The sequence below is a fragment of the Nannospalax galili genome, unplaced genomic scaffold (assembly GCF_000622305.1).
Source record: "Nannospalax galili isolate Female #2095 unplaced genomic scaffold, S.galili_v1.0 scaffold183, whole genome shotgun sequence".
Lineage (NCBI taxonomy): Eukaryota > Metazoa > Chordata > Mammalia > Rodentia > Spalacidae > Nannospalax > Nannospalax galili.
Genome location: NW_008350555.1, coordinates 1,762,112 through 1,778,646, shown reverse-complemented (window position 1 = coordinate 1,778,646; position 16,535 = coordinate 1,762,112). Strand labels below are relative to the sequence as shown.

At 37.9% G+C, this 16,535-nt stretch overlaps 1 protein-coding gene across 2 annotated transcripts in view; it reads left to right on the top strand.

Moving 5' to 3' along the window:
* Window positions 1–16,535, top strand: part of Virma (vir like m6A methyltransferase associated) — an 88,442-nt gene that overhangs the window by 61,825 nt on the left and 10,082 nt on the right. For both annotated transcript variants that reach the window (XM_008847836.2, XM_008847837.2), the window contains exons 16-20: window positions 222–439; window positions 4,145–4,277; window positions 12,797–12,949; window positions 13,383–13,543; window positions 15,097–15,193. In XM_008847836.2, the coding sequence (XP_008846058.1) occupies window positions 222–439; window positions 4,145–4,277; window positions 12,797–12,949; window positions 13,383–13,543; window positions 15,097–15,193 (762 nt within the window). The remainder of the gene's footprint in view (window positions 1–221; window positions 440–4,144; window positions 4,278–12,796; window positions 12,950–13,382; window positions 13,544–15,096; window positions 15,194–16,535) is intronic.

Genomic DNA, 16,535 nt, shown 5'->3' with positions numbered 1-16,535 from the left:
TAAAGTAAAATACTGTGGTTATTATCTTAGATTTGCATTCTTACAATAACTTTTATAAAGGCATTTGTTCTTTATATATCTGAGTCTATTTTTGTGATGGGATCATAAAAATACTATTTTAATGAGTTGCTTACTAAGTATTAATTGCTATATATTTCTGAAATAACAGTGGTAAGTGATGTTGATAATCATTGTATCTTCTTTGCTCTTTTCCTCCACAGGACATTGCACTCATTTTGCCAACCTCTTCTGAAGGGCCTATCTCTGAACTCGAGCAGCTTTCCAATTCTTTACCAAATAAAGAGCTGATGGCCTCAATCTGTGACTGTCTGTTAGCCACTTTAGGGAACTCTGAAAGCAGCTACAACTGTTTACTGACATGCGTTAGAACAATGATGTTTCTTGCAGAGCATGATTATGGATTATTTCATTTAAAAAGGTGAGACTTTGTATAATTTAATATACTGTGGCAGCCCCCCCACCCCCAGCAGTGCTTGTAATGGGTTTTTAAAATATTTTTGAGCTGTCTGAGTTGTTTCTAATTTCTGGTAGTTGTGAATAAAGCTGTTGTAAGTTTCTGCATAACAGGTTTCTGTGTGAACCTGAATATTTATTTGTCTCAGGTAGACACCTCAGAATAGAATTTCCAGGTCATGTGATTGATGGATGTTTAACATTATAAAAAGATGCCAAATTGTTTCCCAAAGCGCATCTACTGTTTTGCATTCCATCCACAGTGTATTAGAATTCCAGTTGCTCTTTATCCTCACCAGAACTTATTATTATCAAGATGGAGCCTTTTTACATTGCTGAGGTTGGCCTCAGACTCCTGTACTTACGTAGTCCTCCAGCCTTAGCTTCCAGAGTAGTTAAGACTATAGGTATGTACCATCATGCCCAGCCTTGGCAGGTTTTTCCCTTTAAGATATATATTGAGCCACAGCTTTTTCTTTTTCTTTTGTTGGTGTTTTAAGTTGTTTGTTTGAGACAGGGCCTCATTCTGTAGCCCAGGACTGGCCTGGAACTTTTGATGTTCTTCCTCTCTCAGCCCCTGGACTGCTGGGATTAAAGGCATGAACCACCATGCCTAGTACAGACCCTAGTATTTGATAGACCATGCAATATAACTCATTTGCTTAAGCTTTTATGTAGTCACTGGTATTTGGGTTAGTCCAATTTTGAACCTGTTCTTTTTCCATCATTATTTTTTTCTTTATATTTAATTTCATTTCTGCTTGTCATACCTTTCCATTTTACTATGTTACAAAGTTCTCAAGAGCAGGAGGCTTATCTTTTTCACCTTTTATATTGCTTTACCCTAGGGTTAGCCAATGGCATCTCACAATCTAACCATTTTCCAAATGTTAAGTACTGTTCTTTTAGTGTTTAATGTACTTATTTCCATTTGTGTAATTACATTGTAACTTAAAAGACAGTTGACTTTTGAAATGATTTGTCTTTGAAATTCTGTTCCTACAAACGTTGTAAGTGCATAGACTACTTATATTCAAGATTTTAGACACATGCAATGGGGACTTGTTATGCAGAAGTCTTTGTGTATTAGGGTTGGCACAGTAGATTGTAGGCTAAGTCAAGTTTTTTTTTGCAATTATTGTAAATAAAGTAGCCATCATTTAAGCATTGCCTAATACTTCCCTAGAATGCCAACAGTCTTCAACAGTAACTCTTGAGTTGGGTATATCCTGCAAAGCCTAAATTATTTACTATCTGATTCTTAATGAGAAGTTTGTTGATCTTTGCTCTGCCCTTGATTTCGTTTTGTTACTGCAGTGTTGTAAAGGTAATCATTGTAACTATTAATTCTCAGAGTTAGTTTCTGAGACAGTGTCACTTATGTTAGAGAAACCCTCAAGATATAAAAAACTTAAAAAATAGAGAGCTAGGGGCTAGAGAGATGGGTCAGTGGTTAAGAGCACTGGCAGCTCTTGTAGAGGGCCCAAGTTTGGGTCTCACCATCCACATGGCAGCTAACAGCCATCCATAACTTGAGTTCCAGGTCCAACACCCTCTTCTGACCTCTGTGGGCATTACATAACATGTGTGCACCTACCTACATGGAGACAGTATGCTCAAATACAAATAAATATTTTTAAAATGGAGCTGGAAAGTTGCTTGTGATAGGGTTGTTTTGTTGTTTTTTGTTTGTTTGTTTGTTTTCTTTTTTGAGATAGGGTCTGCCTGTAGCCCCAGCTGGCCTAGAACTCACTATGTAGACCAGGCTGGTCTTGAACTCAGAGGGATCTGCGTGCCTCTGCCTCCCTGCGTGCTGAGTTTATCATTTGAAGGAATTTTTTGGTGAGTGCTTGAAGCTAGCCAGGCATGGGGATACGTACTTATAATCACAGCATCTGGAAAGTTGAAGCAGGAGGATTATGGGGTTGCGATCAGCCTGAACTATATATAGTGAGAGCTTGTCTACAAAAAAAAATAAAGTTTGAGGGCCTGGAGAGATTGCTTAGTGGTTAAGAGCACTGGCTGCTCTTGCAGAGGACCTGGGTTCAGTTCCCAGCAGCCATGTGGTGGCTAACAACCATCTTAAATCCAGTTCTAGGTGATCTGACACTCTCTTCTGGTCCCTGTGGGCATTATATGCACAGGCGCACATACATACATGTAGGTAAAACATTAATACACATTTAAAAAAATTTTTAAGCTTTAAAAGGAGCTGATATTAACTTCTTTTTTATATTGTGTTCGGACATCAAAGTATATCTTTACCTTTTAAAAAATTTCTTATTTTATTTTTTTATTTTATGCATATAAATGTATTACCTGCATGTATATAAGTGCACCTTGTCATGCAATGCTGGAAGAAATCAGAAGGCTTTGAATTCCCTGGAACTGGAGTTATGGGCCATTGTTACCTGCCATGTGGGTACTGGGAATTGAACTCGGGTCCTCTGCAAGAGCAGCCAGTGCTCTTAACCACTGAGCCATCTCTCTAGCCCCCTACCTTTCTTAAAATGGTGAAATTTTTATTCTGTTGAATTCAGTTATTTCTTTTTTTTTCTTTTTTTTTTTAATGAACAAATTTTAATCTGGAAAAATAACAGTAATACCATGCAAATAAAAAGCACAAAAATTACATGTACACTTTTACAGCACAATGTAAAACATACAAGTTACAAAGAATGCAGATCTAAGACAAGATAGGTTTAAAATATATATATATAAATATATATATATAAATAAATAACATGTGACTGTGTTAATCACTTATTATTGGCTGATGGAGTACTTAAAGAGGAACCTCATTTTACACAGGACACCCAATTCAAGAATGGTCAAATCATATTTTAAAAAACAAAAACTCTACAATAAAGTAACCTGCAGAGGGGTAGAGCTTATAGACTCTGAAAATGAAACTGAAGGATTAAACTACATATAAAATCAAAACCCTGTCTAAAAATAATTCAAAGAAAATCCCAAAAAAGCGGAGGAAAGCATGTGCATTTGGCACGAAGACTAGTAATTAGTATCTTTATTCTACAAAGAGGCTGGCCAAGCTAAAAGGAAAACACTAAAGACAGAAAGAAAAGTGACTGAAATACAGACAATATAGAGAAAACAGAATGTTCTATCGGCTTTCCAGAACTTGTTTAACCTCCTTTGAAATCCAGTTACTACAATTAGATTTTTCACTCAATTGGTAAAGGTAAAAACCCAATGCCAGATGTTAGGTGTGAACATACATTCCTACATGTCAGCAGCACTTAGCCCTAAATAAGCCATGTTTTCAAAACCATGTATCCAGAATCCCCTAACAATTACACATCTTCCAAACCCAGCAATTCCTCTTTGCCAAAATTTATCTCATGAAAACAATCTGAGGCCAGGTGTGATGCCACCTTCTTTTAATCCTAGCACTCAGGAAGCAGAGCCTATACTAGTCTAACATACTTACATTTCAATGTATGTTTTCTTTCTTTTCCTTTTTTGTTGATTTTCTTTTTGAGCTAGGGTCAAGCCCTGGCTGTGAAGCCCTGGCTGGTCTAGAACTTTCACTGATTTTCTTGTCTCTGCCTTTTAAGAACTGGGGATATAGGTGTGTGCCACCATGCCTGTCTGCTCTTTATTTTATTTATAGTTTTTAATATCTCTTCTCTATTTTCTTTAATTGTAGCTCTTTAAGGAAAAACAGTAGTGCTCTGCATAGTTTACTGAAACGTGTGGTCAGCACATTTAGTAAGGACACAGGGGAACTTGCATCTTCATTTTTGGAATTTATGAGACAAATTCTTAATTCTGACACAATGGTAAGTAAAATTCATTGTTTTGTTCTTGTTACTCTTACAAACTTTGTAATAGGTTAAAAAAATTACTTCAGTTAAAAAGATATCTTGGAACTTAGTGCATTTTATTTATTTATTTTTTTGCCCTGGCCCACTGTAAAGCAATATAGTGTTCTAGAAACAAAGCAACTGCTGGGTATGATGGCACACACCTTTAGTCCTGGCATTCAGGACGCAGAGGCAGGTAGGTCTGTTGAGTTCAAGGCCAGCCTGGTCTACATAGTGAGTCCCGGGCCATCCCAAGTTACATAATGAGACCCTGTCTTTAGACAAAAGGGTCGGGGTCTGGAGAGATGGCTCAGTGGTTAAGAACACTAGCTGCTCTTACAGAGGACCCAGGTTCAGTTTCTACCACCCTCATGATCGCTGACAACAGTCTATAATTTCAGTTTTAGGGGATCAAATAATCTCTTCTGACCTCTGCAGGTATTGCATACACATCATGTACCACTTACATACATGCATGCAAAACATTTGCATACATGCACACAGGCACGCAGAGAGAGAAAGAGAAATAAAAAGTTCTTGGATTTGAATAAATTTGGCAATGTTTCCCAGTATGTCACTGAAAATATATATTAATATATTATTAAAAACTGGTAGGAGAGGGACTGGAGAGATTGCTCAGCGGTTAAGAGCACTGGCTGCTCTTGCAGATTATATGTGTGGTGTGTTTGGAACTTGCTCTATAGACCAGTCTGTCCTCAAATTTGAGGCAGTCCTGGAACAGCCTCCCAAGTGCTGAGATTACAGATGTGGGCTTTTTGTTGTTCTTTATACTCTTGTTTCTGTTCTTTTTTTAAAAAAATAATTTATTTTTATTTTATGTGTATGAATGTATTGCCTGTATGTAGGTAGATGCACCATGTCATGCAATTGTTTCTGTTCTTAATCAGTGAAAAATATATCCTTGCATCACTTCATTTCTGTGACCTCAGTTGCATTGTAATATTTTCCCCTCATATTCTTTCCCTTAGGTCATTATGTCTTTCTTTGCTCCTGACTAATGGATAGAAATATATGAATATCTAAAACCACATTCATTATTGTCCCTGTAAACTTGGTTAAGTTTTATGTGCTATTTATTTATTTATTTATTTATTTATTTATTTATTTATTTATTTATTGTCTTTTTGAGACAGGGTCCCCCTGTAGCCCCAGCTGGCTTGGAACTCACTGTGTAGACCAGGCTGACTTGGATCTCTGTCCACCTGCCTCTGCCTCCTGAGTGCTGTGATTAAAGGCACACCCGGTTTGTGTGCTTTCTTTTCTTGACCTTATCTCCAAGATGGTAATGATTGGATAGCTAGCTTTCCTGCTTTCCTCCTTCTTCTTCGGCAGCTTACTCTTCAGTTTTATTCACAAAATCTTTCACACTTGAGTCCCATTTTATATTTTCATAATTATTATTATAAATTTCTTTCTCTTTTTAAAAAATTATTTTTGTTTTATGTGTATAACTGTTTTGCCTGTTTGAATGTAAGTGTACCTGTGTCGTGCAGTGCCAGCAGAGGTCAGAAGAGGGTGTTGGATTCCCTGGAACTGGAGTTAGGGATGGTTATTAACTGCCATATGGGTGCTGGGAACCAAAACCCAGGTCCTCTGCAAGAGCAACCAATGCTCTTAACTGCTGAGCCATCTCTCCAGCCCGCCTTCTTTCTCTTTTTAAAATATTTTTTTAAGCAATATTTTACTTATTTTTATTTTATGTGTATGTGTGTATTGCCTGCATGTGTGTAAGTGCACCCATGTCATGCAGTGCCCACAGAGGACAGAAGAGGCTGTTGAATCCCCTGGAACTGGAGTTACAGACAGTTATTACCTGTCATGTGGGTGCTGGGATTTGAACCTGGGTCTTCTGCAAGAACAGTCATTGTTCTTAACTACTGAGCCATCTCTCCAGTCCCAAAATAGTTTTTTTTTAGTTGAAACTATAATCCATATCCCATGAAATTCACTCTTTAAACTGATGATTCAGTGCTTCTAGTAGAGTTATAGACTTATGCTGCCATTATCACTAATATTTCATCTCCTCCAAAGAAACCTCATATCCGTCAGTAGGAATTCCCCATTCTACCTCCTCCTCCAACCCACAACAACCACTACTTTATTTTCTGTCTATAGCAGTTTCTAAAACATACCACTGAAGTTTGATTGGGAGTGCGTTAAATCTGTAGATAAGTTTTGGGAATATCACAGTGTTATATCTTTATGTCTATGAACTTGGGGCTGTCTTTTCATTCATTTAAGTTATCTTTCATTTCTTAGTGTGATCTCTTGTAGATTTCATTGTGCAAGTTTTATACTTCTGTTAAGTTTATGCTCCTAGTATGTAAAATGTGATTTAAAAAATTGTGTGTGGAATTGTCTTGCCTTGAAGTTGCTTTGTAGCCAAGGGTGAGGGTGAACTTCTGATCTTCCTGATAGCGCTTCCCAAATGCTGGGATTATAGGTGTGAATAATCATGCTTGGTTTTTATATGGTACTGTGTACTGAACCCAGTACTTTGTGCATGCTAGGCAAGCATTCTACCCACTGAGCCAGATCCTCAGCAGTTTATTTATTTATTTACTTTAATTTCACTTCTAGGTTGTTCACTACCAGTGTTGAAAGATACTTTTTTTTTTGTCTTTTTGAGACAGGTTCTCTTTATAGCTCCAGCTGGCCTGGAACTCACTATGTAGACCAGGCTGGCCTTGAACTCAGAGATCCACCTGCCTCTGCCTCCTGAATGCTGGGATTAAAGGCGTGCATCACCCAGATACAGGTTTTTTTTTGGTCTTTTTGAGACAAGATACAGTTTTTTAAGAAACAATAGTGCATCTTGTTATCCTGCTAAACTCTTAGGTTCGTTATAGCAGTTTCTTAGTGGATTCGCTACTACTTTCTAGCTACAAGATCATGCCATCTTCAAATACAGTTTTACTTCCTTTCTGATTGGTTGCCTTTCATTTCTTTCTTGACAAATGGCCCTCACAAGAATCTCCAATGCAATGTTGGCTAGAAATGACAAGAATGAGTATTTTCAATTTTTTAAATTTTTTTTGGAGGCAAGGTCTTGCTGTGTAGTGCAGGCTGGCTTTAAATTCCCAGTCGTCTTTCTTTAGCCTCCCAAGGACTAGGTTTACAGGCATGTGCTACCATGCTCGGCTAGTACTGCTCTTTTTCTTAAAAAATTATTTTTATTGTTTCTATTTTATTTGTATGAGTGTTTTACCTGTGTGTATATAAGTATGCAGTACTTGTGGAGGCTAGAAGAGGGCCTCAGATCCCCTAGAACAGGAGTTACAGATGGACAGTTGTTAACTACCATATAGGTGCTGGGAACTAAACCGAGGTCCTCTGCAAGAGCAGCCTCAGAACCTGCTTTCTCCTTAATAGTCTTTCACTATTAAATATGGTAGCTGGCATTTTTGTATGCTGTTTATCAGATTGATAAAAGTTCCATTCTCTTCTTAGGTTAAATGTTTATATCATGAGCCGGGCATGGTGGCACAGGCCTTTAATGCCAGCACTTTGGGGGCAGGGGCAGGCCTCTGTGAGTTCAAGGCCAGCCTGGTCTACATAGTGAGTTCCAGAACAGCTGGGGCTACAGGGAGACCCTGTCTCAAAAACAAAACAAAACAAAACAAAAACCCAAAAAACAAACAAACAAAACGTTATTACTACTTATAGTATTGAATATATAGAAATTTTCAACATATACTAAATTTGATCATCCATTTTCTAAGACTACTTTTAATTAGAAGCAAGTGGATTAGAATTTAACTTTTGTTTTATTTTGTTTAAAAACTGTTTTGAGGGGCTGAGTGTGGTTGGAGCATGCCTTTAATTCCAGTGCTCAGGGGGCAGAGGCAGATGGATCTCTGTGAGACCAAATCTAGCCTGGTCTACATAGCAAGTTCCAGGCCAACTGGGGTTACAGGGAGACCCTATCTCAGAAAATAAACAAAGAAAAATTGTTTCTAAACACTGAAAATGTAACTAAGTGGTGGAGCATTGCCTAGTATGTGCAAAAATGGGACTTTTATCCCTACCCTACATAAATCAACAAATAAGCAAGCAAACTGGTTTTGTTTTGTTTTTGGAGACAGAGTCTCATGAGTTAAGCCTGGCCTTGAAGTCCTTCTTACTTGAGTGTGGTTTATAAACTCCTGGCCCTCCTTCCACTTCCTAAATACTGGGATTACTGGTGTGTACCACTAAACCCAGCTCCAAAGCTGTTTCTGTTCGTAATAATGAAAAATAAGGCAGTATGAAGAGATGAAAAATTTAGATTCTTCTAAGTATTTTAATGAGTTCATAGTTTGTTTTTTCCTTCTCAACATATTTTAAAATAGGTGTCTGAATACTTTAGTGGTCTTTGGCTTCTTCACTAATCTCCCACGCATCCCTTTTAAATGGACTTACTAGTTTTCACAGGAAAATTGAGTACAGAGTACAGAGTTCCCTAGCCTGCACACAAGGATGAACTCCCCCATTGTGAACATTTGGAACCACAATGATACATATGTTAAGTTGATGAACCTATAGTGACATAATTGTCACCTGAAGTACACTGTTTAACATCAGTATTCAAACACATTTTGACTTCTTTCTCAGTCTGTGTATGTCTTTTCCTAGCTTTTAAAATTATCTAAGACATCTAAAGAGGATGTGATCTTGTCACTAATGAGAAAGCTTCTGGTTTCTCACCAGTATATAATGTTAATTGTAGATACTCATTTTGGTCTTTTTGAGGCAGGGTCTCCCTGTAGCCCCAGATGTCCTGGAACTCACTATGTAGATCAGACTGGCCTTGAACTCAGAGATCCGCCTGCCGGACTAAAGGTATGTGCCACCACGCCTGGTAGCATTTTGTTTTGTATTTTCTTTTTTTGATGTATTCATTATTTTTTAAATATTTTATTTATTTTATGTGTATGAGTGTATTGCCTGCATGTATGTGAGTGCACCCATGTCGTGCAGTATCGCGGAGATCAGAAGAGGCTTCAGATTCCCCTGGAACTGGAGTTAAGGACAGTTTGTAGCCTCTATGTGGGTGCTGGAAATCCAACCTGGGTCCTCTGCAAGAGCAGTCAGTGCTCTTAACCGCTGAGCTATCTCTCCAGCCCCCAAGTTTTTATCAAAATAGTTTCCACATCTATTATCAGATGATTTAGGTAATAGAGCTGTGAGCCTGTGGTTTTCTTGGCACATCTTTGTTTGATTTTAGTAGAGTTCTGTGCCTTTTAATGACAGATATACTGTCTGAGAAGTATGTCATGTAATGTTTTCATCATTATATGACCATCATAAAATGTACTTACACAAACCTAGCTAGTATAGCACTTACATTGTACAGCTTATTGTTTCTAAGCTACAATGTATAACATATTACTATCCTGAATGTTATAGGCAATTGTAACACAGTGGTGGTGGCTATGAAATCATAGGATGTTTTAACTTCATTATAATTTTAAGGAAAACTGTTGTATGTGCACTTTATTTTGTTGACCAAGATGTTGCTAATGCTACTCTATGCTGGCCTGTCTTCTGGAAGAGATTGAGTAGAATTGGTATACTCCTTCCCCCCCTGCTCTGTTTTTGGGTTTTGTATTTTTTTTTTTTTCTTTCTGAAATAGGTGTTCCTGTTGCCCAGCTGGCCTTGATCTCATAGAGATCTGCTTGCCTCTGCCTCTAGCCTCCTAAGTGCTGGAATTAAAGGCATGCACCACCACACCTGCTCTTTTTTTTCTTTTCTGAGACAGGGTCTTATGTATCTTTTGTTTCTACCTCTCAACTGCTGGGATTACAGGCATGTGAAACCTTGTCCAAAAAAAAAAAAAAAAAAAAAGCTTACTTTAATATTGCTGATTCAACTATACTGAACTTACTGTATCTTGGTAAAATTGGTGAAAGTGGTACAGATAATTACGGAACAATAAAAGAAGCCAGATAGATACTTGATAGTTTGTGATCTAAGTTGAAATACTTATTTTTACTTAAGATGTATATAATCTCTTGTTTTATACATTTGCTCTACCATTAGAGAACAGTTTAAGTAGAGCCCTTCATTCCTGTCAGTATATTCTATTTTTAACTCATTTTTTTTTTCAATAAAACGTTTAGACATCCTTTCTCAACAGAGCAAATAAAACTCTTACACTCTGGTTTATTGAATTTCTCATTAAAGCTACATGCCCTCTTCCTTAACATAATGTTAAGTCACTGCCTCAGTCTAGTATTTTCTGAAAAGAACTAATACCTTCCATTTAGGCACAGTATTCATTTCAGAGGGATTTTTTTTAGGAATAATTTTTATGGACTGGAGAGATGGCTCAGTGATTAAGGTACTGGTACTCTTTCGAGGATCTGGGTTAGGTTCCCATCACCCACATGACATCTTATAACTCCAGTCTGTAACTATAGTTCCAGGGGATCTGACATCCTCCTCTGACCTCCAGGATACCAGGCATTATGTAGGCAAATACTCATGCACATAAAATAAAAATAAATAAATCTTAAAAATTTTTTTAAATGTCATAGCTCAATTTGGTGGCACATGCTTGTAATCCCAGCACCTGGGATTAGGAGTTCAAGGCCATTGTTGGGTAATAGTGAGCTTGATACCAGCCTGGGCTCTGTGAGAACCTGCCTCAAAATAAAAAGAAAAGTATTCATTTAGCTCTTATTGGCATTTGGTCATTTAATTTATAGGACAAAGGGTATGAACTCCAAACAAAATTTTAATTGTTTATGCCAATTTAAAACACTAAGTCACTGGGGCTAGAGAAGTGGCTTAATGGTTAAGACCAATTATTGCTCTTGTAGAGGACGCAGGTTTAGTGCTTGGAGACTTGGAGTTTCACAGCCACCTGTAACGCCAGTTCCAGAGGATCCAGAGCCTCTTTTGCCTGCACAGTCTCCTGCATACATGTGGTCCACATAAACTCACACAGGCTCATATACATACACCTTAAAATACTACTAAATCCTGCATCAGGATTGGTGGGGACACTTTTATTTTGGGATTTTATACTTGGGAGAGCATGGTCATATTGAGTCATTTAAAATAGGGATATGTCAGACAGATTTGAAACTCCTGTCTACCATATGTCTTCTTTCATGTGAAACAATATGGGTGATTTTAAAGTGGAGAAAATACTTGCTTTTCTATATGAGAAAGTGGTCTAAGTGTGATAGTTACTGTTTCTTTTGTTTCCTGCCTTGTCTTCAGAAATATAATATCAGGTTCCTTCAGTTCTTTGTTCTCAAAGGCATTTTATTAGCTGTTAGGCATTCATCAGTATGTTACTTGTCCTGCCAAGTACCAGTGTGTTTGCTGTTGACTGTTTTTCTTGAGAAATATAAGTGCCAGTAATTTGAATATATGTGTTTACCTTTTATTTTATGAACATTACTTGAAACATTTAAACTTTTAGTGAATTAAATCCTTCTTAAAACTAGCCATTTGTAGGGCTGAAGAGATGTCTCAGTAAAGAATGCTTGCCATTCAGTTACAAGGACCAGCATTTAAATCCCAGTGTCCAGGACAGATAGCTCGCAAATACCTATAACTCTAGCTCCAAAGGATCTGATACCCTCTTCTGGTCTCTGAAGGCACCCACCCGCACACATGTGCACATATACATACGTACACATAAATAAAATAAAAACAAATCTTAAGCCCTTAATCTCAACATTCAGGAGGCAGAGGCAGGCGGATCTCTGTGAGATTGAGGCCAGACTGGTCTGCATAGCTTGCTTCAGGCAGGCCATGGCTACATAGTGAGACTGTGTCTCAAACAAAACAAAATACCACCCCCTCAAAATAACAGGAAACAATTCAGTCCCCCCCCCAAAAAAAAACCAAAAACAAAAATATGTTTTAAAAAACTAGGCATGGGGACTGGAGAGATGGTTCAGCGGTTAAGAACACTGGCTGTTCTTGCAGAAGACCCAGGTTCAAATCCCAGCACCCACATGGCAGCTAACAACTGTCTGTAACTCCAATTGCAGGGGATCCAAAGCCCTCTTCTGCCTTGCATGGCATGGTTGCATTTGCATACAATGCAGGCAATACACTCATACACATAAAATAAAAATAACAAAATATTAAAAAACCCAAAAAACTAGGCATGCGTAAAAATCTTGACCTTGGGGCTGGAGAGATGGCTCAGCAGTTAAGAGCACTGGTTGTTCTTACAGAAGATCCATGTTCGAATCCCAGCACCCACATGGCAGCTAACAACTGTCCCAAATTCCAGTTCCAGGGGATCCGACAGCTTCTTCTGTCCTCAGTGGGTTTGCACATCACGCGTGCACTTATCCACATGCAGGCAAGACACTCATACACATAAAATAAAAATAATAAATAAAATATTTTTTTTAAACCTTGACCTTGAGGGGAAGGTCATAGCAAATGACTTGACTCTAAATAAATTTAGAAGTTTCTTTGCAAGTCCTCTGTTTTGGATTTAATTTGTGTATGGCATTTGCAGGGATGCTGTGGAGATGATAGTGGTCTCATGGAAGGAGAGGGAGCTCATCCACCACGGACCATGAGTATTAACGCTGCAGAGCTAAAACAGCTTCTACAGAGCAAAGAAGAAAGTCCAGAAAATTTGTTCCTTGAACTAGAGAAGCTTGTTTTGGTAAAAAGAAAATTAGAAAAAATAAAACAAAATTTCTCAGTTTAACTAGTACAAATTTTTCATGGTGATCTTTTAAAATAATATAACCTTTAGCTGGGTGTTTATATCACTCCCAATTCTCTTTGAATTAATAATCTGGAGTGAAGTCCTCCCTTCATAGTGTGATGAATCTCTGTGAGTAAACAAAGACTGTTTTGATTGAATGGTTTTTCTTTGAATGTAGGATGCCTCTGCTTGCCATTGTTTAGAAATAAAGTGACAAATGTTTTGGGTGTTTGTTTTAATATGTTTGATGTTAAGTTGATAATTTTTTGATGCTGTTCCAAATTTTTTAGTGTAAAATGATTCCACCTTTTCTGTTAAGAGTTGGGTTATTGCCTAACTGCTCCAGTTTTAGTTGCTCTAATCTTATTCTGCTTATGTTTGTGTTTAGGAACATTCAAAGGATGATGACAGCCTGGATTCTTTGTTGGATAATGTAGTTGGACTGAAGCAGATGTTGGAGTCATCAGGGGATCCCTTACCTCTCAGTGACCAGGATGTAGAGCCGGTACTGTTAGCTCCAGAATCTCTCCAGAATCTGTTTAATAACAGGTAAAATAAGCAGGGGTTTGAGTTGATAGTATTTTAAATAATAGCTGGAATCTAGAAAAGTCAGCAGACTTTTGTAAAGGGTAATGTCCTGGTTTGCTTTCTGTTGCTGTGACTAAAAGCAACTTTTGGGGAGGAAAGGAGTTTTTTTTCAGGGCGCGGGAGCGTGTGTGCTTATAGCCTATAGTCCATCATCAAGGGAGGCCAAGGCAGAACCTGGAGTCAGGAACTGAAGCAGAGACAGTGGAGGAACGATGCTTACTGACTTGCTCCCCCTGGCTTGCCCAGTTGCCTTTTTCATATAGCCCAGGCCCACCTGCCCAGAGCTGGTGTTGCCCACATGTGCTAGGCCCTTCTTCATCATTTAGCAATTAAGAAACTACCTCACAGACATGGCCACAGGCCTGTCTACAGAGATATTTCTCAGCTAAGGCTCCCTCTTCCCAAGTGTCTCTAATTTGTGTCAAGTTGGCAAAAATTAACCAGCATAGGTAATGTAAAGATTCTAGATTATGCAGGCTACGTTACATATTCTGCAGTTTATTTTGTTTTTAAAGAAAAACTTAAATATGGAAATTATGCCTGTCATATAGACTATAAAAATCAGGCTGGCATAGCAAGCCAAAGTTCATTGATCCTTAAAGAATACCCTCAAACCCAATGTGGTGACACCTGCCTTTAATCCCAGCACTTGGAAGGCAGAGTCAGGTGGATCTTGGTGAGTTCAAGACCAGCCTGGTCTAGGCCAGCTGAGGCTACAGGGAGACCCTGTCTCAAAAAGAAAAAAAAAAAAATTTTTATACACATGCATGTAAGCACACACGCACACACACCCTCTTTTTTTGGTTGTATTGTTTGTTTGAAACAGGGTCTCATGTTGCCCAGACTGACTTACAGCTTGTGATCTTCCTGCCTCTGACTTCTGAGTCCTGGGATTATATGGATGCACCAGTGTACCCAGCTGAGGATATGTGTGTCTTAATCTTTGAAGCATTGTAGCCTTATTGGCCAGTTAATGTGACAGAATTACAGAATTCTGTTTTTTTTTTTCTGTTATTATTTTCTCTATATAGAAAATTTAAATAGCCAGGCATGGTGGTGCATGCCTTTAATCCCAACACTTGGGAGGCAGAGGCAGGTGGATCTCTGTGAGATCAGGGCCAGCCTGGTCTACATAGTGAGTTCCAGGCAGCTGGGGCTGCAGGGAGACCGTCTCAAAAACCAAAAATAAAAAAAGAAAAGAAAATCTAAATATAAACAGTTTCTGTTCAAGTTAGTATAGTGCAGTAAACTTGCCTTTTGAAAATAAAGTCAGAGGGCTCTGTTTAATTTATTTTCTGATAGGTCAAACTGTTAAAGGGAGATTGTTTCTGAAGTTACTGTATTTTAAGGATATCTGGTTCTTGTATAGCTTTCTGAAGAGTTAAGTGCTAATCTTAGTGACTCTCCAGAAGGTACCAATTTTAATTATACTACCTTCTATAGATTGTACTAGAAGATAAGCTCAACAGCCTTATTTTGGAATTCTCCTTTGACCAACACTTTTCGCATTCTAGGACTGCGTATGTGCTCGCTGACGTGATGGATGATCAGTTGAAGTCCATGTGGTTCACTCCATTTCAGGCTGAAGAGATTGATGCAGATCTAGATTTGGTACAAAGGATTTTATTGCTAAACTTTAGATAAAAATTGATTTTCCTGTTGACTCTTTTTGTGTGTGGTTAGCATTCTGATAGTTAACATATTATGTTACTCTTAAGGTCTACTTGATGGTCAGGATAGTATTATTTTTTATAACAGTTGCCTACTTAGGGAAAGTTAGATAGAACTCAGTTTTTGTTTGTTTTTATTTTTTGTTTTTGAGACATGGTCTCCCTGTAGCCCCAGCTGGCCTGGAACTCACTATGTAGACCAGGCTGGCCTGGAACTCACAGAGATCTGCCTGCCTCTGCCTCTCGAGTGCTAGGACTACAGGCATGTGGTACCATGCCCAGCTCTAGAACTCAGTTTTTTTTTATGCTAATTGGTTTCTTTCTTTCCTTTTTTTTTTTTTTTTTTTTTTTTTTTTTTTCCTTTTTTTTTTTTTTTTTTTTGTCTTTTTGTCTCCTTGTAGTCACAGCTGACCTGAACTCACTATTGTAGACCAGGCTGGCCTTGAACTCACAGTGAGCCACCTGCCTCTGCCTCCCTAGTGCTGGGACTAAAGGCATGCACCCAGCTTGTTTTGCTTCTTTCTAATCTGTATTTTGAGAATGTGATAAGGGAAAAATTATATTCCTATGTATATACTCTGAAACGTGATTTCTTTATGCTGTGGTATTAAAAGAGAGTATCTCACAAAATAACCATTAGTTTTAAGGAGAGAAACCTATGGTCTCTACTCTCAGTCTGGGAACTTATAGAGAATATATTTGTTATAATATGAACAATCATGATATTCTTAAACATAATGCTGAACGGGTAAGAGTTTTAAAAGATTTTAAATTTGATGTTGTTTGTTTTCTGCTCCGAGATGTATTAGTATAGATGATTTTAGCCACATCTTCCTGTACTTGTATTTTGGTTATTTTCTTTATCAAATCTATTTAGCTATCGTGTGGATGAAACTAAAAGAATGGTCTTTTGTTTAGATGCATTTAGTGTATAGAGGTTTGCTTTTCCTTAAAAAAAAAAATCTTAATTCAGCTAAAATTCATTAAAGAATTTAGCTTTAGTAAAAATTTTGATTGATTCATTGGAGCTATGCTGTAAAACCATAGAAGTGTTCTGTGCTTTGCTCTGGATAGTAGCCAGTAGCCTCATGTGACTTCTGGGCAATTAAAATTTAGCTATTGTGATTGAAGCACTGAATTTTGGCCAGTTATGGTGGTTTATGCCTCTAGTCCCAGTATGTGGGAGGTAGAGGTAGGAGGATCTCTGAGTTTGAGGCTAGCCTGGTCAACATAGTGAGACCAAGATAACCAAGGCTATAATACATGGTGAGACCGTGACACCT